Raw genomic sequence first — 24,949 nt, 5'->3', positions numbered from 1 at the left:
GTTTAAGGTTTTACATTTCTGACTGTAACACAGTTTGAGTTAATTTTTGAATAAAATACAAGGTATAGATCAAAGTTGTTTTGTTTTGCTGCACATGGATATCCTATTGTCCTACCACCATTTGTTGAAAAGACTACACATTCTCCACTGAATTGTCTTTGTGACTTTGTCAAAAATCAGTTGCCTATATACGTGTGGGTCTAATTTGGATTCCATTCTATTCCATGGATCTATCTGTCGGTCTTAATGCCACACTATCTTCATTATGTTAGCTTTTTTATCTCTCTTTTTTTTAACCTTGAAACCTTATTAGGGGAAATCCTAAATGTATATGACAAAAGACAGGACAGTATAATGAATTCCCAGGTACCCGTCACCTAGCTTCAAAAATGATCAACTCAAGGCCAGTTTTGTTTTGCTTATACCCCTATTTATTCCTCTCATCCACATTATTTTAAAGCCAATTTAGTCAATACAATTTCATCTGAAAATACTACAATATGCATCTCTAAAAGATTAAGACCTTTAAAAACATAATACCATCAGTATACCTAGGACATTAACAATAATTCCTTAGAACATCAAATATGCAATCAATGTTCAAATTTCCCACTAATAATTTTTTTAGAATCAGAATACAACCAAAGTCCTACATATTGTGGTTGCTTGATGTATTTTTTAAAGGTAGTTAATATTAAAAATTTTTTTAATGTACCATAATTTATTTTTTCCAGTTTTATAATATAAAGAGATATAATTGACATTTAACATTGTTTAGGTTTCAGGTGTACAACATAATGATTTGACGTGTATATTTTGTGAAATGATCACAGCTAAGTTAACACCCATAATCTCACACAGAAACAATTTTTTACCTCATGATAACTTTTAGTATCTACTCTTTTAGCAACTTTCAAATATACAATACAGTGCTTTTAACTAGTCATCATATTGTACCTAACATCCCAGGAAATTATTTATCCTATAACTACTGGACTTCAGTTTTATGCAGTACATGGTTTATCCTGGAGAATGTTTTATGTTCACTTAAAAAAATATATTCTTTAGATGGTAAATGGAATTTTTTTTTAATATCAGGTCACACTGATTAATAATTTTGCCCAAATCTTCTGTATCACTGCTAATTTCTGCCTAGTTCTTCTACCAGTTATTGAGAGTGGGGTATTAAATTTTCCAACTATTGTTATTGTCTATTTCTCCTTTCTATTCTGATGCTATTTTCCTTATATTTTGGGGCTCTATTTTGGGGAGCACATACGTTTATAAATGTTGTATCTTCTTGATGTATAGACTTTTATCATTATGCAATGTCCCTGTCTCTAGTACACATTTGTCTTAAAATCTATTTAGTGTCTGACATTAATACAGTACTCTAGCTCACTTACTGTTACTATTTGCAAGGCATATCTCTTTCCATCCTTTTACTTTTAACCTTTTATTTTTGAATCTAGGGAGTATTTTTTATAGACAGTATACAGTTGGGTCTTGCTTTATCCAGACTGACAAATTGTACCTTGGTCCATTCACACTTGATGTAATTATTGATGTGTTCAGAATTAGGGTTTTTTTCTATTTATTTTTTATGTCTCATGTCTTTGTTGTTCCTCTGTACTTTCTTCATTGCCTTCTCTGGTTAAATAAGTATTTTTAGTGTACCATATTAATTCCTGCCAATTTTTAAATTATACATTTGACTTATTTTCTTAGTGGTTGCTTTACAGATCACAATATGCATAATAAACTTATTATGATCAATTTTGAAATAATACTAACCTAATTCCTATAAAATATAGAAATTTTGTCCCAATATATTTCCTTTTCCTTCTCACTCCCTTATGCTACTGTCACATATGACAATGTATATACATGTGTACAATATAGCATAATTATTTTATAGTTCTTTTAATGACATTAGAATTAAAAATATTTGTGTAGTTTTTTAAATATCTACCCACATATTTACCATTTTCAGTACTTTTCTTTTCTTCCTGTAGACTTAAGTTACTGTCTGATAATCACTTTTCTTCAGCCTGAAAGTTTTCATTTACTTTTATTGTGAGGTAGGTTTGCTAGCGATGAATTCTGATTTTTTCTTTTTCTTTTCTTTTCTTTATTTCAATGTAGGAATGTTCTTAGTTCATCTTAATTTTGGAAGGTTAGTTTTCCTAGAATTCTTGGTTGAGCACTTTTATTTCCTTTCAGCACACTGTCTTCTGGGTCCAGTGTTTCTGAAGAGAAGTGAGCCATTAATTGTATAACTGTTCTTCTGTACAACGTGAGTCACTTTTCTCTGTTTTCAAGATTTTCCATTTGTCTTTTGACTATGATGTGTCTAGGTGTGGATCTGTTTATGTTTATTTTACTTGGAGTTCTTAAGCTTCTTAGATCTGTACATTAAAGATTTTCAATAAATTTGGGGATATGGAGCCACTATTTTTCAAATTTTTCTTGGGCCTATTTTCTCTTCTTTCTGGGATTCCCAATACACTTACACTGACACATTTGATGTTGCACAGGTCTATGCAGTTCTGTTCATTTTTCTTTGATCTTTTGCTCTCTCGTCTTCAAACCAGATGGTTTCTATTAGTCTAATACCCATTTTTATAAAATTTCTATCATTTTATTGAAATTCCCTAGTCATCATCACCATGTTTTCCTTAAATTCTTCATTTAAATTCCTTAAATTCTTTCCTTCAGTTCTTTGAACATATTTGCCTCTTTGAAGTCTGTATGCTACATTGAATATTTTAGAGCACTTAAAACCGGTTTCTAGTGACTTTTTTTTCCTTAAGAACTTTGTTTGCTTTTGCATGTTATTTTTAGTTGAATACTAGATATTTTAGATAACATAACAACTCTGGATTCTGATATTTTCCTCTTGAGAGCGGTAGTGGTGGTTGTATGTTTGGAAACTTGCCTGGAGTAAATCTCTAAAAATCTGTCTCCCTGGAAATACACAGCCAAAGAGGTCTCTGTTCAGTTTTTTCTTTTTTGTTTGTTTTTAAATTTTAAACTTGGCTTTTTGGAAGCAACCCTATGTCTGCATAGTTTAGTGTTCAGCCAAAGACTGCTTAGAAGCTGTAATCAAACCCCTTAAGCCAAACACCTTTAGAGGAGTTAAAAGACTTCTGTTCTCTGTTGATGGATCTATGTATAAGCTGGGAAATGCATTAATTAAATGCATTAATGCAGGCCATTTTTTAAGTTTACCCCAGCATTCACTAGCTAGGAGGCCCCCTTATGTCTCCTCTGCACATATATGCAGACTCTGCCAGCCAGGGCCATGTGGGTAGTTTGGACCCACTTAGTCTCTGCTGTATATATGCACACCTTCTGTTCAACCCAGTAAATGTGAAGATCTTACCAAGCTCCCTGTGACTATATCATCTCCCAGAAATTCCTGTTAAATCCCTAGATAATCTGTCAGTTCATTTTTGCCTGAAGGAGACCCACAATCTCAGAGCTTTCACTGACAGTGCTCTAAATCAAGTGAAACCCTTTATCAGTGGTAGTGACAGAGCTGCTGGTTTTCACAGCCTTCCCTTCTTCTCTGAATGATTGACCTCACTGACAGAGATCAGGGTGTGGGTGGGGAAGGGAGCAGCCCAAGGCTATATACCCTATATTTGCACTGTTCTTACCTGCAATTCAGTAATTTTCTTGAATAAATGCTTCTGAGTTTATTGTATGCCTTTAATCTACTTTCAGAGCAGAGAAACGGTTGTTTTGACACTTCTGTCCAGGTTTATAGATGCCTTTTAGGAATACGATCTGTCAACCTCTTCACCCCATCATAATGGAAGTGAATCTTCTACCATTTCATTTTAATGCTTATTTTCATCTTAATCTTACTTGTTTTAAATGCCCATAATGATCACATGGATATGAAAGTGCTTTGAAATCTTAAAAATAAAATATAATTTGCAGATATTTTTAATCTTTATGAAATGCTTCTACCCTTTCTGGGTTTACAGCTTAGTAGATAATGTATAGGTCCTCCTTATAATATTAGGCCATATCAGAGGACCTGTAAATGGAAGGGCAGGAATAAAGGGGAAAAAATAGGAAGACAAGAAATCAGTCAAAAGAGGAAAGAAGAAATCTAAGAAAACATAAGAGGCAACCAACCTGTGTATAGTGGATCATGAAGATGGCGTGGGATCTGCTGCTGGCCTCGTGAACATGGGTGGCTGCGGTGATTCTATGTATACAGGAAAGAAAATTAGGACAGGATTGCTTATACATGGTGGATCTTTAAGGATCCATGGGGAATACAAAAGTGTTAGTACAGAGGCTTATAGGTTAGAATCACAAAACATCCATATTTAGTCTAGTAGAGTTAGGAGAATGGTTCAAAGAAGGCAGCAGCAGTGCTCTAGGTACTGATATCTGAGAATAAAAGAGCGTAGCTTCATACTAAACCACATTAGAACATTTTTCAAGCAACAATCAGAGTTTGAAAGGGAAATACCAGAGTGTAATTAACCTGGGAGAATATCCCCAAAAAATACCCATTTAAATAAGACAAATGGAGGTAGAGTGCTTGTGGAAGAAGCAGCCTTTAAGACAGAGGAAGATTATTCACAGCAGATTCAAAACAGTCTTTTGGGGGTAACATTTACAAATATGCAAACCTAGAAGAAAAATGGTTCTCTGAAACATTTTAAACTATATTGGTCCTTATCTCTGTCAAGTCTAAGGAGAGGACAATGTAGACAAGAATCTTTTCTTTGATCAAAATACCAGAAGTTGTATTTATAAGGCAAAGCACAGAGCCAACTCTCAGGGCTTACTGTATAAGAGTATTTTATCCAGAACAAACTGCAGCTTCATTACTAGTGAGAGGAACACTAAATCTCTGCCACTGCCCCTTACCCTGTGTAAATCACTGTTCTGAGAAAGGCATGGCTGTGAATGCAAGGAACTGCAGAGACAAGTATCACTGTGCACTCCAAATGGGGATGAGAACACAGGACAGAAGAATGAGGTTGAAAGAATGACAAGATCAAACAAACCTCTTACCTGTTTGCTATTCCCTCCTCCAAGAGTTGAATTACTTGCTTATAGTTGGTAACTACATGCTGAGATAAACCTATCAGATTTATGCAGGGGAGAAAAGAAAAAAATTTTAGGTAAAGTTTAATCTTTTTCTGTAGATCATTAACTTCATCATCCTATTTCCTATTATTTGATAGACAAGAATAGGGAACTTGACTGAATTCATTCAGACAATAAATTAAATCAATAAATATTATTTATTAGAAGTCATTGTCATTGGTTCTGTGAACATAGACCTCTGCCCTGACGACTGTAGTCTATGCTTCATATAGTGGTTATGCTAACAACAACAAAAAAAACAGTAACAATTTCTTACAATTTTGCTATATAGATTATAAGAAAAGTTTTCAAATATTACCTCATTTGGCCCTCACAAAATTCCTGTAGTAGACAGGTACTACGTGCTCCACAAAATGGCAGCCTCAGTTTGGCATACAAAACATACAGCACATATATCCCTATCCTCCCACAGTTTACAATCCTGAGAAGTTATACTATACAATAATATGGCCAAGTATCACAGGAATAGAAGAGATAATAAATGCTAAGGAGATAAGAGTAGTGGTTAGGGCAGGCTCCATGTAGGAAGTGAGACTTGAATTTAGCCACTGTAGAATGGATAGGCTTTAGATAGGCGAAGAGGAGCTGAAGGTCATGAAAGTAAATCTTAAGAGCTGGTGACTGATCAAGTCAAAAAGGGCCTTCGCAGCTGTGCTAGAGAATCCATTATTAGGGATTCAGGAACAAAATAACTTCATGGGCCCACTGCTGAATACAATATTTATACTAAAAATCACCAAGGTAATTTGAACATTGACTGGATTTTTTTATATTACAGAATTACTGTGTTTATTATTTAGATGTTATAATAGTTTGGTGGGTATTTTTTTTTAATTCCTTACCTTTTAGAGTACATACTAAAATACTTCAGGACTACATACTAAAATATTTATAGATGCATTGATGTGACATCTGGAATTTGCCTCAAAATAACATAGGATGGGGGAAAGTGGATAGGAATGTCAATAGAGCAGAACTGGCCAAGGTATAAGGGTTTTTATTATAGGTTAATGGATACATGGGGGTACTATTCTGACTATTTTTGTGTATGTTCAAAATTCTCCATTATAAAACCGTTTTAAAAATGTAACTAAGGATGGACACCTTCTACTTTTGGCAATGACAAATTCAATAATATAAACTAATCCTTCCACTAAAGACTATAAGAAAAACCTGGACAAAACATAAAAGAAATCAGCTTGAAGGTACAGAGGGATAACCAGATAGAAAACATTTTCCAGGCTATACACTGGGGGAAGATGGAATCTTAGAGAGATAAGGCCAGCATTTGGGGACACTTTTTCTCTGAGGGCAGAGGAGGAGGAGGAAGAGGAATAGGAAAAGGAAGATGATGATTATAGGTAAATTTCACTCTTGCTCATAGATGCAACAATCCCAAATAAAATATAAGAAATCCAAATCCAGCAATATATAAAAAGATAACCAATATATCTTTGGTTGAGTCTATTCCAAGTTGAGTCTATTCCAAGAATGCAAGATTGCTGTAACATTCAAAAATCAATCAGTGTAACTCATCACAATAACAGGATAAAGGTAAAAATCATGATATAAAAAAGCATTTGTAAAAACTCAGTAGCTATTATATTAAAAAATTCTTAGCACCCCTTTCTTTCCCTTTCTTGAACAATTTAGTCCTGAAGTTATTAAGTGGAGCAGAGCAAGGCAGTCAATTGCGTTAGGGCAAGGGGACCTGTGGTGACCTGGAGCAGGGTGCAGAGCCTGCGAGGAGTGAGGAGGGCATCCACACAGAGGTAGCCTGGCACGACAAAGCCTGAGCATGAGCAGGGTAAAGAGGGTATCTATGCAGAGGGAAGGCCTAAAAGGAGAGTAGGGTAAAGAGTGTGACCACATGTGTGACAGCCTGGCACAGAAAGTCCAAGCCTGTGTGAACTGAGGTGGACATCCCCACGCAGGGTGAGGAGCTGTGCATTTGTGGGGCAGCTGGCCATGGGAAGTCAGAGCCCTGGCACGGTAAGAAGAGCATCCCCCAGAGAGACTGGTGGGGTGAATGGGCTTTCCATGCAGGGGTGGGAAGGGGGTGCAGCAAAGGGATATAAAGATCAGGAGGAGTACAGAAGGCACCTGCACAGTGGGCTGGGGGCGGTACAGGTAGCCACAAGCAGAGCATGGAAACCTGGGCCTGTGCACAACTTCCTGTGGTGAGGGGGCCCAGCACAGGGTGCGGAAGCACAGCCATGCGAATCAGGCATCCACATAAGAGAAAGGACAGCAATGGCAAGGAAACTGATCAGACATGGAGAGGGCAGGTCAAAGAATTCCACAGTTAGATAAAGGAGTTACAAATATGGAAAGGGAGAAATCCAGAATGAGCCCTGTTGTGTTGGACTGCAACTGGGAGGTGTGCTGGTATGAATATGTATTATCTAGCTCTGTCCACTCAGAGGGACTAGGAGATTCAAATCTCAAAAGCAGTGAGTGCACCTAGCACGTATATCCTGGTGTCTAAATACTACTGTCTAATAAAAAAAGACCAGGAGACCCAGGAGAAATGCCTGATTCCAGGACTGGCAGGGAAAGTATAAGAGCATGGAACACCTTATGCCAGAAAGCAAGTAAGTGCTCAAAGAGTGAGAGTGATATGTCAAAATGTCATTTGAAGCACACTAGAAAGGGATTCCATTGACTAAACCTGGGGTAATTCGAGTATCAAAACAAAAAATAATAGAAACAAAAGGTAATGACTGAATAAAATAGGAAAAGCATGACTCTACACAGACAAAAACAAATTAAAGTTAGATGAAGATAGGATATGTACAATGGTTTCACAGTACTTTCCACAAAATAGTTGATTACAGAAGGAAAATGGTAATTTCAGAGTGAAGAAACCTGACAGATACTACATTAAGTGATGAAGTTAAAAATCATGAGTAATGGAAGTATCAAGAGACAAAGAAAGACATTACATAATGATATAAGGGTCAGTCCAACAATAAATATCTATGCACACAATACAGGAGCACCTACATATGTGAAACAAATATTAACAGAATTAAAGGGGGAAAGAGAATGCAATGCATTCATTTTAGGAGACTTCAAAACACCATTCACTCCAAAGGACAGATCAACCAGACAGAAAATAAGTAAGGACACAGAGGCATTGAACAATACATTAGAACAGATGGACCTAATGGACAGCTACAGAACACTCCACCCAAAAGCAGCAGGATACACATTCTTCTCAAGTGCACATGGAACATATACCAGTATAGATCATATACTAGGCCACAAAAAGAGCCTCAGTACATTTAAAAAGATTGAAATGGTACCAACTAGCTTTTCAGACCAAAAAGGTATATGAAACTACAAATAAATATAGTTTATTTATAGTTTCTTTGAGAAACTATAAAATGAAAAAGCCCACAAACACATGGAGGCTTAACAACATGCTTGTAAATAATCACTGGATCAATGAACAAATTAAAACAGAGATTAAGCAACATATGGAGACAACTGAAAAAAACAGCACAACGCCCCAACTTCTGTGGAATGCAGTGAAGGTAGGTCTAAGAGGAAAGTATATAGCAATCCAGGCATATTTAAAGAAGGAAGAACAATCCCAAATGAATAGTCTAAATTCACAATTATTGAAACTGGAAAAAGAAGAACAAATGAGGCCCAATGTCAGCAGAAGGAGGGACATAATAAAGATCAGAGAAGAAATAAATAAAATTGGGAAGAATAACACAATAGAAAAAATTAATAAAACTAAGAGCTGGTTCTTTCAGAAAATAAACAAAACAGATAAACACCTAGACAGACTCATTAAGAAAAAAAGAGAATCTACACACATAAACAGAATCAGAAATGAAAAAGGAAAAATTAAAACGGACACCAAAAAAAAAGAATTATTAGAGAATCCTGTGAAAAACAATATCTTAATAAAATGAATAACCTAGAAGAAATGGATGACTTTCTAGAAAACTACAACCTTCCAAGGCTGACCCAGGAAGAAACAGAAAATCTGAATAGACCAATTACAGCAAAGAAATTGAACTGGTAATAAAAAAACTACCCAAGAACACAACCCCGGGCCAGATGGATTCACCACTGAACTTTATCAGACATTTAAGGAAGATATAATAGCCATTCTCATTAAAGTTTTCCAAAAAATAGAACAAGAGGGAATACTTCCAAACTCATTTTATGAAGTCAGCATCACTCTAATACTAAAAGCAGGCAAAGACACCATAAAAAAAGAAAACTACAGAACAATATCCCTGATGAACGTAGATACAAAAATACTCAACAAAATATTAGCAAACCAAATTAAAAAATACATCAAGAAGATCATACACCATGATCAAGCAGGATTAATTCCAGGGATGCAAGGATGGTACAACATTTGAAAATCCATCAATATCATCCACCACATCAACAAAAAGGACAAAAACCATATGATCATGTCCATAGATGCTCAAAAAGCATTCAACAAAATTCAACATCCATTCATGATAAAAACTCTGAACAAAATGGGTATAGAGGGCAAGTACCTCAACATATATGACAAACCCACAGCCAACATCAGCGAGAAGCTGAAAGCATTTCCCCTAAGATTGGGAACAAGACAAGGATGCCCACTCTCCCCACTTTTATTCAAAATAATTCTGGAGGTCCTACCCTCAGCAATCAGACAACACAAAGAAATAAAAGGCATTCAGATTGGAAAGGAAGAAGTTAAACTGTCATGGTTTGCAGATGACATGACACTATACATAAAAAACCCTAAAGAATCCACTCCAAAACTACTAGATCTAATATTTGAATTCAGCAAAGTTGCAGAATACAAAATTAATACACAGGAATCTGTTGCATTCCTATACACTAATGATGAACTAGCAGAAAGAGAAATCAGGAAAACAATTCCATTCACAATTGCATCAAAAAGAATGAAATACCTAGGAATAAACCTAACCAAGGAAGTAAAAGACCTATACTTTGAAAACTACAAGATGCTCATGAGAGAAATTAAAGAAGATACCAATAAATGGAAACACATCCCATGCTCATGGATAAGAATTAATATTGTCAAAATGGCCATCCTGTCCTGCCTAAAGCAACCTACAGATTCAATGCAATCCCTATCAAAATACCAATAGCATTCTTCAATGAACTAGAGCAAAAGTTCTAAAATTCATATGGAATGACAAAAGACCCCAAATATCCAAAGCAATTCTGAGAAGGAAGAGTAAAGCAGGGGGGGTCTTGCTTCCCAACTTCAAGCTCTACTACAAAGCCACAGTAATCAAGACAATTTGGTATTGGCACAAGAACAGACCCATAGACCAGTGGAACAGAATAGAGGGTCCAGATATTAATCCAAGCATATATGGTCAATTAATATACAATTATGGAGCCATGGATATACAATGGGGAAATGACAGCCTCTTCAACAGCTGGTGTTGGCAAAACTGGACAGCCACATGTAATAGACTGAAACTGGATCATTGTCTAACCTCATATACAAAAGTAAACTCAAAATTGATCAAATACCTGAATGTAACTCTTAAAATCATAAAACTCTTAGAAGACAAAGATTCAAGATGGCAGCATGAGAGGTGAGACAGAGAACTCCTACAAAAACCACAAATAGTATGAAAATATAGTTAATTAATATAACTAACCCTAAAATAGCAACAAGAGAGAAGGCTGAACCAGATTGCATACAGACCTCATGAACAGAGCAGACCTCACAAAACAGGGTAACGTACGAAAGCTTTAATCCAGTGGGACCCAAGACCTTCCCCCACCCCAGCTCACCAGTGGGAGGAAGAGAAATGGAGCAGGGAGGGGGTAGAAGCTTGGGTCCACTGAACACCTAGCCCTGGAGATCTGCTTTGTGAGCAGAAACCTATATTGTGTGGTGCTCTGCAAGTTGGGGAGATCAGACAGGCAGAGTGCTTGAGAGACTGAGATTCCGGCTATTTGTGGAGGATGGGATCCACATCCGACTTCTCTGTGTCAGAGGAAAGGCAGGCAGTCTAAGAAGCTTCCTAGCAGCGAGAGGGCTGCTAAAGGGGCAGGGTTTGCATGGAGCTTGCTGCACGTGAGAAGGGAGAGCTGGACAAGGTTGTCTGGGTGTGCTCTGCCCAGCTGGTTGGGAACTTTGAGGAGCTTCAAGTGCTCCATCCCCCTGGCTGCCTACTCAGCTCCGAGGCCCCCAATGTGACACGCAGGCTGCTGCACCTCCCTCCTAGTCTGCCGGCACTGGTTCGCAAACCAGCAGTCACTGTGCTGGCATCTGGCCAGCCAGAGGGGGCCCCACCTACAACAGCTAGAGACACAAAGCACAGAGGCTTCAACTGTGTGCTTGGCCCACTGACTCTGACACTGGAGACAGGCACTGCAGGTGAGAATCGAAAAACAGATATTTCCTCCCCCCAGGCAGCAGCTCCACTCCCCTATAACCCCCAACCTCACTCTAGGGGCTGAGCAGCTCCAGAGACTGGACCTTCTGGTCACTAGTGGGCACCACACAGAAATATGAAACATCAAAAGAACATGGTTCAGACCAAAATCTCACAAACCCCCCAAAAAGGGCCAAATGAAACTGAACTCACCAATCTTCCTGAAAGAGAGTTTAAAATAAAAATTATAAACATGCTTATGGAAGTACAGAAAAATTTCAAGAACTCAGGAACGAATTTAAGTCAGAGAGTCAATCATTAGGAAATTCCATATCTGAAATGAAACATACAATGGAGGGATTTAAAAGCAGATTAGATGCAGTAGAACAGACAGTAAATGGAATAGAAATTAGAGAAGAGGAAAACAAAGAAACTTAGGCACAAAGAGAATAAATAATCTCTAAGAATGACAGAATAATGAGAGAATCGTGTGACCAATCCAAATGGAACAATATTCATATTATATGGGTACCAAAGGAAGAAGAAGAGAGAGTAAAGGATAGAAAGTGTCACTGAGGAGGTAATTGCAAAAAACTTCCCCAATCTGGGGAAGGAGAAAGTCTCTCAAGCCATGGAGGTGCACAGATCTCCAAACACAAGGGACCCAAGGAAGACAACATCAAGACATATAATAATTAAAATGGCAAAGATCAAGGATAAGGACAGACTTTTAAAAGCAGCTAGAGAGAGAAAAATGAACACATACAAAGGAAAACCCATCAGATTATCATCAGACTTCTCAACAGAAACTTTACAGACCAGAAGGGAGTGGCATGATATATTTAACACAATGCAATGAAGCATAAGAGCCTTGAGTCAAGAATACTCTACCCGGCAAGGTTATCATTTAAATTTGAAGGAGGGATTCAACAATTTTCAGATAAGCAAAAGCTGAGAGAATTTACCTCCAACAAACCACCTCTACAGTGCATTTTGGAGAGACTGTTATAGAGGGAAGTATTCCTAAGGCTAAATAGCTGTCACCAGGGGAAATAAAGCCACAGCAAAGAAAGTAGAACAATTAATTACTAAGCAGATGCAAAATGAAATCAACTACCCCCAAAGTCAATCAAGGGATAGACAAAGAGTAAAGAATATGATAGCTAATATATAAAGAATGGAGGAGGAAGAAAAAGGAGGGGAAAAAAAAGAACCTTTAGGTTGTGTTTATAATAGCATACTAAGTGAGTTAAATTAGACTGTTAAATAGTAAGGGAATTACCCCTGAACCTTTGGTAACCACGAATCTGAAGCCTGCAATGGCAATATGTACCTACCTATCAATAATCACCCTAAATGTAAATGATCTGAATGCACCAATCAAAAGACACAAAGTCATTGAATGGATAAAAAAACAAGACCCGTCTATATGCTGCCTACAAGGGACTCACTTCAAACCCAAAGACATACGCAGACTGAAAGTAAAGGGATGGAAAAAGATACTTCATGCAAAGAACAGGGAGAAAAAAGCAGGGGTTGCAGTACTTGTATCAGACAAAACAGACTTCAAAACAAAGAAAGTAACAAGAGACAAAGAAGGACATTACATAATGATAAAGGGGTCAGTCCAACAAGAGGATATAAATACTATAAATATCTATGCACCCAACACATCACCTACATATGTGAAACAAATACTAACAGAATTAAAGGGGGAAATAGAATGCAATGGATTCATTTTAGGAGACTTAAACACACCACTCACTCCAAAGGACAGATCAACCAGACAGAAAATAAGTAAGGACACAGAGGCACTGAACAATGTATTGGAACAGTTGGACCGAAAAGCAACAGAATACATATTCTTCACAAGTGCATGTGGAACATATTCAAGAATAGATCATATATTAGGCCAAAAAAAGAGATTCAGTAAATTCAAAAAGCTTGAAAAATGAACAAATGGGACTACATCAAGCTAAAAAGCTTCTGTACAGCAAAGGACACCATCAGCAGAACAAAAAGGTATCCTATAGTATGGGAGAATATATTTGTAAATGACATATCTGACAAGTGGTTAACATCCAAAATATATAAGGAACTCACTCGCCTCAACACCCAAAAACCCAATAACCCTATTAAAATGGGCAGATGATATGAACAGACACTTCTCCAAATAAGAAATTCAGATGGCCAACGGGCACATGAAAAAATGCTCCACATTGCTAATTATCATGGAAATGCAAATTAAAACCACAATGAGATATCATCTCACACCAGTTAGGATGGCCAGCATAGAAAAGCCTAGGAACAACAAATGCTGGTGAAGATGCGGAGAAAGGGAAACCTTCCTACATTGCTGGTGGGAATGTAAACTAGTTCATCCATTGTGGAAAGCAATATAGAGGTTCCTCAAAAAACTAAAAATAGAAATACCATTTGACCTGGGAATTCCACTCCTAGGAATTTGCCCAAAGAAAACAACTTCTCAGATTCAAAAAGACAATATGCACCTTTATGTTTATTGCAGCACTATTTACAATAGCCAAGATATGGAAGCAACCTAAGTGTCCATCAGCAGATGAATGGATAAGATGTGGTACATATACACAATGGGATACTATTCAGCCATAGGAAAGAAACAAATCCTACCATTTGCAACAATATGGAGCTATAGGGTATTATGTTCAGTGAAATAAGTCAGGCAGAGAAAGACAAGGAAAAGTACTAAATGATTTCTCTCATTTGAAGAGTATAACAATGAAGCAAAACTGAAGGATCAAAATAGCAGCAGACTCACAGACTCCAAGAAGGGACTAGTGGTTACCAAAGGGGAGGGGTGGGGGAGGGCAGGTGGGGAAGGGGATTATGGGGTATCATGATTGGTACACATGGTGTGTGGGGTCACAGGGAAGACAGTGTAGCTCAGAGAAGACAAACAGGGACTCTGTGGCATCTTACTACACTGATGGACACTGACTGCAATGGGGTATGGGGGGGACTCGATAATATGGGTGAATGTAATAAGCACATTGTTTTTCTTGTGAAACCTTCATAAGAGTGTATATCAATGATACCTTTAAAAAAGTCATGAGTAAAGGGAGAAATCAAAATTGTGTACCAAGTTCATGAAAATCAAAGAGAGACTGAGGAAGCCTTCTGGCTGAAGAACACTAGAGAAATACCCCTAACTAAATGCAATCCGTGATTCTCAAATGGACAATTATTGGGACTATTAGGGAAACTTAAGTTGGTCCTAATAATTAGATTACAGTAATGTGTCAAAGTTAATTTCCTGATTTTGATGATTATGTTATAATTCTATAGGAGAGTATTCTTATCCATAGAAAAAACATCCTAAAATAACCAGAAGAAATGGGTCATTAGGTTGGCAATTTACTTCTAAATGACTAAAAAAAAAGTTCATTCTACTGTACCTTCAACATCTTCCAGTTTGATTTGTTTCAAAATTTGAAAATAAATACTTAGAAAACTAAGAAAAAAAAGAGAATTCCCTTGATATGCTAAGGCAGTTAAGTGCTTTTCAAAGTTGGCCCACAGAGGGGAGCCAGTTTTCATATTGTTATTCGTGTACCATGAACTAAGTATAGAAATTTGAGTGTTAGAAATTTTTATAACAATATGAAAGAGTGATTTTATTTCTTTTGAATCTAGTAAAGAATTTGGGTTCATAATTAAGATGTCATTTTTACTTTCCTAGTAATTATATTTATTTGATTGAAGTATTGGTTTGCCACAGATTGGAAAGTCTTAAAAAAACTGGTCCTTCACTACAGACAATTTGCAAACTGAGTGAGTGATAGAGTATTTATATAAAAACAAAGGCTATTACAAACATCACACTTAATGGTAGTATGCTGAAGCATTTCCCTGGGAGCAAGACTAAATAATGTTGCCATTTTTACTTAATATGGCACTAGAGGAGGTCCTATTCAGTGCAAAAGGCAAGGGAGAAAAAATGTGTAAGAATTAAAAAGGAAAAAAAAAATCCTCAGACTAAGTATACAGAAAATACAAAATAATTTTTGCAGAGTCCTAACTACCTACCTCTAATTCCTCCTGCTTTGTACCCATCCCTTGTTAAGATAAAGGCCAAATCTAAAATACAATAATTGTCTTTGTCTCACTTAGAGATCACTTTCAGCCCAGGAACCAGTGGCCAGTGGCCAGTGGCCTCTTGTGTGCACTTTGGGCAGGATCCTGCACATTTCAGCTGAATCTCTCATCTAATTAATCAACTTTTTAATGGAAAGTAACAGACTATCCATGTCCTTTACTTGGATTAAGGCAGCTATCAAATTCCAGCTCATAATTCTGAACTGGAATTACAAATTCTTTAAAGGCCTTCTATTTTCACATTTCCCATGGTACCCTGGATAGTATAGACATCTAGTAGATACTCAATAAATTCCTCTAGAACTGATTTAAAAGCAGAAACTGCTTTTTCACTTGGGAATTATATTCACAAGAATGTATAAGCCTGAATATATATATATATGTGTGTGTGTGTGTGTGTGTGTGTGTGACACACATAAAGAGAGGCCTACAGGCAGATGGACAATATAAAGAAAGCAAACATTTAATAACTGAAAATGAAAAGTTTGCTATAATGTCACCAGAGGGTAGTGATGGGAATAACACAATTCAGTGTGACTATTCAGGGTCTTAGCTTCTGCGGGGTAAATGGAAGTTTTCACCCAGCGTTTACAGAATTTCCTTCCTGGCCTTAGTCCATTTACATACCACTGTGTGTTTACTGCAGCAGAGCCTCTGGTTGATCCAGGGCAAAGGGTGGAAAAAAAACAGCCATTATCTCCTCCCCTCCCTTTCTGGTACCTAATTGGTCTGGTGCCAGGCAGTCACCACAGCCCCACCGATGGTGTTCCTGCTGGAAAAGGCAGGCGGGGGGTGGGGGAGACAGCCGTGAGTCACAGCTGGAGGGGACAGACAGAGCTCGCAAAATCCAGGAAGCTGTGAGCAATTAAAACTCCTTCTCCCAACCTGGCTTCCCCTTGTCCTCCACTGGTTTCATCGGATTCATAAGGAACTTGCCTGGGCCAGGAACACCCTTCCTGCCAGTGGAGCTACAGCTTCCAAGGCTAACTCTATACTACTTGAACTCACAGCTCTTTCACTAAGAAATAGGAGGAATGTTCACCTGAATTTGCAATGATTTGAGTAATGTCCAGACCAACTCTAAGAAACATGTAACTAAAAGAACCTAAGAGGCTTTTCGCTGGTTTAGAATTGGCATCCAAAAGAGCCCACAGATTTTAGTCCTGTTCCTGTCACTGACCTTGGATATATGACCCAAACTGTACTGATCTTGCATGAGTTACCTTCTCTGGGTTTCAGACACCATGCCAGTCAAAGAACCTATCACTGTAGGTCTCCTCAACATACAGGATTCTGTCTCTCCTTTCTGCCAGTCCTAGGCAAGGTTCCCAGCTCCAACCCTGCCCCAACTAGGTACGTGGCTTTGGGAATGTCCCTTAACTTCTTCCAAACTTCATTTTACCTTCTGTGCAATGAGGACATTCGAACTATGTCTCAGGTCTCCTCTAATTACTCCCCCCACCCCACATCTACATACAAACACTTTAAAATAAATAAAAAGATGAAAAATTCTGACACTATTGAATCAACTCCTGGTCCACCTCCAAAGTACTGCTTGACACAGCAATGTATATCCACACAGTTTTACGGACCAAACTCCAAATAGCTTCCAGCAAAGTACATTTGTGTTGCTGTTTCCAGGCTGCCATTTACAATGAAACATTTGGGAAAAGGCACAGGCAGCAGAATCAGTGACTGGCACACCTACTGGGTCATCTATTAGCCATGCCCTCATCAGTAAAGAGACCAGATCTTGATCTTTCACTTCCATCTCCTTGTCAGAATTAAATTAGCATATTGCCTAGGGAATAGCAACATACCATTTATATGTTTACTCCTTATAAGTGGCCTGAAAGGGTGAAAACTTACTCCACAAAAGAATGCACCTGTTGGTACTTAATAGCAAGACTAGCCTCATGAACTAAGCAGATGGTACCAAACACCAAATATCATTGCTTGATGAGAAAGCAATTCAGACCCTGCCCAATGTCTGACATCTCCCCATCTCCCTGATTGTCACCACCAATGGAAGAGAAAATACCCCCCAAAAGAGACTGGCTGACCTGGGTGTCAGGCCAGGCCCTGCTGGATCTGGCACCACAGATGCAAACTTCTTCCATGCCACTTTCTTCCTCTTTCACCATGCTTTAGACATGCTGACCTCCTTGAAACCACCAATCTTCTCTCGGGGCTCTGGCTCATGCTGTTCCCTCTACCTCAAACACTCTTACCCTTGCTATGCCACTCTTCACATATATCCCTTACATGGCTCCTGTATCCCATCAGGGTTCAACTTAAAATGTTACCTCCTCAGAGAAGCTAACCACCCATGCGGATGGGTGGCCTACACTGCCCAGTGTTCTTTTCCATCACTACATCTATTTATTTTTTTAGCCTTTATCTCAACTGTAATTAAGTTCTTGTTTTCCGACTCATTCTCACTAGACTGTCAGTTTGTGTGTGAGAGCAGGACTGTCTTTTCTATTTATTGGTACATATCTCACATCTAGTACAGCAGCTGGCATACAGTGAGTATTCATTATACATTTGTTGAATGAATTACTGACCATTAGGAAAATTCCCAGGCTTCAGGTTGGTCTCAGGCCTCCAGGACCACAGTGGCTCACCTTGGACATAGGGTCCCATCTCTGGGTGCTCCCTGACCCGCAGGGTATAGGACTTTTTTTGATCAGATCTCTTCAACAGATCCCGCACACGTTCATTATATATTTCCAGAAAACTGAAAACATGTAGAAAAAAGCACTTAATTAGATTTTGAAAGATGATGACATCTTTTCAAAATTAGATTGTGAAAAAAGGAAATAATTAGATTTTGAAAAAAGTGAGAAAAACACTAAGCCAAGAATCAGAAGGTCCTAGTTCTGGTTCTAGTTCTACTCGGACACTCTAAGACCTTGATCGCACAGGGATCCCCTTTGAGTCTCTTTCTGCATGTGTACAACAGGGTTTCTGCATTGGCTGTCATCACTTCACAGTTTCAGGTCTACACTTTCAGTGCTGATTCAAATTCTTTCTTCAAGAGGCCACTTTGGCATGGTTTTAGGGTTTGCCGCCACCGGCCTGCGCCTTAGGCCACCAGAGCAGAGCCTGCAGGTTTGTTTCTTGGTTTTCAAATGTGATCTCTGAGCTCTATTGTTCTGTGAGGCACCTCAAGGGCTACTGCTGAGCAATGAGGGAAGCTAAGTGAGAAGCATTCTGGTCCCCATCCATAATTTAAGTAGGGTAGTTCCCATTTTACCTGTTATATACACTGGGGTTCTGTTTAAGATATGCTGTATCTTACACTACGAACTGGCATTTTATTCCTTTTTAAAATAACAACATAGCTGAAATTCTTAATTAAAATCAGTGAACTTTTGTTAAACAAAAAAGCTGACTTTCTCACACAAAGATCTTCCTCTCCAGAACATGAATGCTTGCCTGCGGAGCCAGCAGCCAGAAAAAAAAGACCGCAGCTCAAAGCTGAACTCTATGCACATTCTCCTTATCAACAGTTTTTCCTTAACTTTCTTATATTTGGACATGGAACCCCAGATGTCTCCTCTTAGAATAGTGGTTTCAAGAGTTCATGGACAAACATTTCATATATATGTATGTTATACATACCCACAACACACAGATTTGCAAATTTTTACTTTGAAAACTTAAAAAATATAAAAATAATGTTCATAATCATTTAATTTTTTAAAAGCTCATTTATTCTTTTTGGGGGTGATGAAAATGTTCTGGAATTAGAAAATGAGGATGGATATTGGAAAACCTTATAAATATAAAAAAATCACTGAACTTTAAAAGTTCTTTAAAAGTATGAACTTTAAAAGTATGAATAAACATGTGAATTATACCTCATTTTTTAAAGATTTTTTTTTTTAGAAAAGAACTTGAACAACAACAAAAATATATAGAATACAGAAAATTAAGGGCAATTGGTAATCTTCCACCAACATTATCACTAACTAGTGGTTAAAACTTCATCTTGGAGTAGCCAGCAGTAGTCTGGGAACTAGAGTTTGGGAACTACTGACCTAGAGAACAACCCGGCAGGGGGCTGGAAGAGAAATTCCAAAACCTAGTATGAAACTATATGGAGAGTGAAGGAAAGGAAGCCATACAGACAGGGAAATGGGTCCACAGGACTCACCTCGTTGTTAAACCTGACGATAGGAATTAAGGTTCCTATACCCCAAAGACCTAAGTATGTTTCTCACCTCCCTGTACTGCAAGATGGTTTTTCTCCATTCCTCTGGATGAGTAATGCTAGAATTGAACATGCTAGAATTTGGAGTACAAATAGAAAAATTTTAGGCCCAAGAGCCTGATGGGTCCTTACCTTACTTTTATCCTACAGGAGGAAGGCAGTGGGGGATAGTCTTCCTCTCTGATGAAGAGACCCTGCACAAAATGGAGGGCTGGAGTTTCACTGAAGGAAGTAAACAGAGGAAACCTACTTTGAGAGGATCCAGTCAAAAGAGAGTCTATACCTCACATATACGTGGCGTCAGCCCAACAGAGGCCTGGAAAACAGATAAAAGGAAATCTTCACTGTTCTTGCATGGAGATGCTCTCCCCCAGCACCCAGAAACCATTCTCAGCAGGAAGATAGGCACATTTGCTCCTTGTGATGCCCTCTTCACTTCAGGCAGGTTCACTGGTAGTAAGCAGAAAACTACTGGTCATGGCGCTCAGGAGAAGTTGTGAGAAGTAAGAGAGGAGAGGCTATCAAGCTCAGAGACTTGCTTTCATGCAGTGAAGGTTACATCCTTCTTGGATAAACCCCCTCTACCACTGTGGTCCCACCCAGAACCCTACCTCCCATTCCTGCACACACAGGAGGACTACAGTATGTGGGTGTTCAAAATACACATTGAGAGAGATGTGGCTTCTTTTTTCATCCTGGATCCTGTGCTAACTTATGCTCAGGTTAAGTGCTTTATATGTTTCAGGTTAGTGGGCATTTTTTTCTCTTAATTTCAAATACATGAAATCACACTAAACATGGACATAGTAAGCAACAGGCAGCAGGACTAATCTTTCAGGAGGAATCATGTCCTAGAGAATGTCCCTGTGAAGTGTTGTCACCAGCCCCACCAGTTTATCTCACCAGGATACTTTCAAACCTAAAACAAAGAGGTATTAAGAACTCTCCCTTCCTAATTTTCCATAATAAAGGGAGGCTTTCATAAGTCCTACCCTCTTTCTGCAAGCTTCCATCCCAATAACAGTTCTCCTGCTTATTTCTAACTCCCAGGTCTAACACACACTGCCCAATTTCTGCATAGCCCTACCTCGCACTTAATATTCAGCCCCAGTCTTGATCACAGCAAAATTACTAAAACATTTCAAGGGATGAACTTAGAAATGATCCGAGAAATTCAGAAGGACTGACAAGGTCTGCTTCATCAAAGCGAGTTGTAAAATTCTAAGGACCTTCAGAGTTTAATAAGAGGGGCTAATTAATCCAAGTTTACCTTTCAATTTAAGTGCTGAGAAATCCACTCTTAATACAGAAGAGGGTCCATTAAATCTTATCAAAGTTGACTGACTAGGAAACTCACATTCTACCTTTCAGTGGCAAGAACAAGGCAACATTCAGGCTTGCAGTAGCTTTAGGAAGATACCACATTCCAATACCAGTACTCACAGGGGTCCCCAGCATGGTGTATGTCTTCCCAGAGCCTGTCTGACCATAGGCAAAAAGGCATATGTTGTAGCCTTTGGCAGCACCAGACAGTACTTCAGTCCCCAAATCCCTGAACACCTGTAACAATAAAAGTAGAGAGCACATCACTGTGGTCCTTCCCATACCAGATTCAGGGACCATATCATTTTTGTATCATCAGTGACTAGCACTGTACCCAGCATACAGTAATTTTTTTAAGAATACGTGAAGGAGGCAGAGCCAGGATGGCGGCGTGAGTAGAGCAGTGGAAATCTCCTCCTGAAAACACATAGAGCTATGAAAATATAACAAAGAAAAATCTTCCTAAAATAGAGACCACAGGACACAAGACAACATACAGACCACATCCACACCTGCAAGAACCCAGTGCCTTGCGAAGGGGGTAAGATACAAGCCCCGGTCCGGCGGGACCCGAGCACCCCTCCCCCCGGCTCCCAGCAGGTGGAAAGAAACCGGAGCGGTTTTTTTTTTGGTGAGTGCTTTTTGGAAGCCTTAAAGGAACAGGGCCCCCGTTGCTAGGGAGGCAGGGCAGCGGGACTGGTGAGCAGGTGCCTGGGACCGGCGCCTGAGGACAAAGAATATCCCGTGTTTTTCCCTGCGGGACCGGTGGGCGGGTGCCTGAGACCGGCGCCTGAGGATGGAGGAAATCGCGCGTTTTAACCCCTTTTTTTTTTTTTTCCTCTTTTTGGCGAGTGCTTTTTGGAAGCCTTAAAGGGACAGGGACCCTGGTGCTAGGGAGGCAGAGCAGCAGGACCGGTGAGTGGGTGCCTGGGACCGGCGCCCGAGGACAAAGAATATCGCATGTTTTTCCCTGTGGGACTGGTGGGCGGGTGCCTGAGACCGGCACCTGAGGATGGAGGAAATCGCGTGTTTTTCCCCTTTTATTTATCTTTTTGGCGAGTGCTTTTTGGAAGCCTTAAAGGGACAGGGACCCCGGTGCTAGGGAGGCAGGGCGGCGGGACTGGTGAGTGGGTGCCTGGGACCGGCGCCTGAGGACAAAGAATATCGCGCGTTTTTCCCTGCGGGACCGGTGGGCGGGTGCTTTTTGGAAGCCTTGAAGGGACAGGGACCCTGGTGCTAGGGAGACAGTGCAGCAGGACCAGTGAGCGGGTGCCTGGGACCGGAGCCTGAGGACAAAAAAAAAATCGCGTGTTTTTTCCTTTTTTTTTTTTTTTCTATTCCCTCTCTCATTGTTGCTGTTCTTGTTTTGGTTTGGAGAGTGCTTTTTGGAAGTCTTAAAGGGGCAGGACAGGTCACTTAGACCAGAGGCAGGGAATCTGGGGATCTCTGGGCACTCTAACCCCCTGGGCAGCAGGGAGCACAGAGGCCCCTTAGGGAGATAAATAGCTGCCCGGCCGCTCACCCTCCAACGGGGCTCCACCATTTTGGAGGAGCAGCCCCAGCCAGGCCCCGCCCACAGCAACAGCGGAGATAAACCCCATTATAACCGGGCAGGAAGCAGAAGCCCTGTCTGCACACAGCTGCCCAGCACAAGCCACTAGAGGTCGCTATTCTCCCAGGAGAGGAAGGCCACAAACCAACAAGAAGGGAAGCTCTTCCAGCGGTCACTTGTACCAGCTCTGCAAACTATCTCTATCACCATGAAAAGGCAAAACTACAGGCAGACAAAGATCACAGAGACAACACCTGAGAAGGAGACAGACCTAACCAGTCCTCCTGAAAAAGAATTCAAAATAAAAATCATGAACCTGCTGACAGACACGCAGAGAAAAATGCAAGAGCAATGGGATGAGATGCAGAGAAAAATGCAAGAGCAGTGGGATGAAGTCCGGAAGGAGATCACAGATGTCAGGAAGGAGAACACAGAAGTGAAACAATCCCTGGAAGGATTTATAAGCAGAATGGATAAGATGCAAGAGGCCATTGAAGGAACAGAAGCCAGAGAACAGGAACGTATAAAAGTTGACATAGAGAGAGATAAAAGGATCTCCAGGAATGAAACAACACTAAGAGAACTATGTGACCAAGCCAAAAGGAATAATATTCGTATTATAGGGGTACCAGAAGAAGAAGAAAGAGGAAAAGGGATAGAAAGTCTCTTTGAAGAAATAATTGCTGAAAACTTCCCCAAACTGGGGGAGGAAATAATCCAACAGAATTACACAGAACCCCCAACAGAAAGGATCCAAGGAGGACAACACCAAGACACATACTAATTAAAATGGCAAGAATCAAGGACAAGGAAAGAGTTTTAAAGGCAGCTAGAGAGAAACAGGTCATCTCTGAAGGAAAACCCATCAGGCTAACATCAGACTTCTCGACAGAAAGCCGACAGGCCAGAAGAGAATGGCATGATATACTTAATGCAATGAAACAGAAGGGCCTTGAACCAAGGATACTGTATCCAGCACGACTATCATTTAAATATGATGGCGGGATTAAACAATTCCCAGACAAGCAAAAGCTGAGGGGATTTGCTTCCCACAAACCACCTCTACAGGGCATCCTACAGGGACTGCTCTAGATGGGAGCACCCCTAAAAAGAGCACAGAACAAAACACACAACATATGAAGAATGGAGGAGGAGGAATAAGAAGGGAGAGAAGAAAAGAATCTCCAGACAGTGTATATAACAGCTCAATAAGCGAGCTAAGTTAGGCAGTAAGATACTAAAGAAGCTAACCTTGAACCTTTGGTAACCACGAATCTAAAGCCTGCAATGGCAATAAGTACATATCTATCAATAGTCACCCTAAATGTAAATGGACTTAATGCACCAATCAAAAGACATAGAGTAACAGAATGGATAAAAAAGCAAGACCCATCTATGTGCTGCTTACAAGAAACTCACCTTAAACCCAAAGATAAGCATAGACTAAAAGTCAAGGGATGGAAAAACATATTTCAGGCAAACAACAGTGAGAAGAAAGCAGGGGTTGCAGTACTAATATCAGACAAAATAGACTTCAAAACAAAGAAAGTAACAAGAGATAAAGAAGGATACTACATAATGATAAAGGGCTCAGTCCAACAAGAGGATATAACCATTCTAAATATATATGCACACAATACAGGAGCACCAGCATATGTGAAGCAAATACTAACAGAACTAAAGAGGGAAATAGACTGCAATGCATTCATTGTAGGAGACTTCAACACACCACTCACCCCAAAGGATAGAAAATAAGTAAGGACACACAGGCACTGAACAACACACTAGAACAGATGGACCTAATAGACATCTATAGAACTCTACATCCAAAAGCAACAGGATATACATTCTTCTCAAGTGCACATGGAACATTCTCCAGAATAGACCACATACTAGCTCACAAAAAGAGCCTCAGTAAATTCCAAAATTAAAAATTAAAAAAAAAAAAGAAAGAAAGAAAGAAAGAAAGAAAAGGGGGATTACTCCTTGATAGGATAAAACTATTGGTAAATCAAAGATCAACGCATGCTTTAAATATCCTTAATGTTGATCACTTAAAGGGTGTCAGATGATCAGCTATGGAGGTACTCTTTTCTGATAATATTCCTTTCTCTTAATAAAAAAAAAAAAAAGCAGTTACTGTGTGCTGACCTCCAATGAGTTCTACACAGTGGTATAGAGGGCATGTCAAGTGTG

General features: G+C 39.3%; 1 protein-coding gene across 1 annotated transcript in view; it reads right to left on the bottom strand.

Moving 5' to 3' along the window:
• The window catches only part of STARD9 (StAR related lipid transfer domain containing 9), a 156,539-nt gene that overhangs the window by 75,240 nt on the left and 56,350 nt on the right, over positions 1 to 24,949 (bottom strand). Inside the window, exons 4-9 of the mRNA XM_073241708.1 lie at positions 21,322 to 21,438; positions 20,162 to 20,194; positions 20,011 to 20,072; positions 18,287 to 18,399; positions 5,044 to 5,113; positions 4,150 to 4,222 (exon numbers count right to left, since the gene is read on the bottom strand). Coding sequence (XP_073097809.1) covers positions 4,150 to 4,222; positions 5,044 to 5,113; positions 18,287 to 18,399; positions 20,011 to 20,072; positions 20,162 to 20,194; positions 21,322 to 21,438 — 468 coding nt within the window. The remainder of the gene's footprint in view (positions 1 to 4,149; positions 4,223 to 5,043; positions 5,114 to 18,286; positions 18,400 to 20,010; positions 20,073 to 20,161; positions 20,195 to 21,321; positions 21,439 to 24,949) is intronic.

Source organism: Manis javanica, chromosome 8, assembly GCF_040802235.1.
Source record: "Manis javanica isolate MJ-LG chromosome 8, MJ_LKY, whole genome shotgun sequence".
Taxonomy (NCBI): domain Eukaryota; kingdom Metazoa; phylum Chordata; class Mammalia; order Pholidota; family Manidae; genus Manis; species Manis javanica.
The sequence above is the reverse complement of the archived record's forward strand: the minus strand, read 5'-3'. Positions and strand labels throughout refer to the sequence as shown.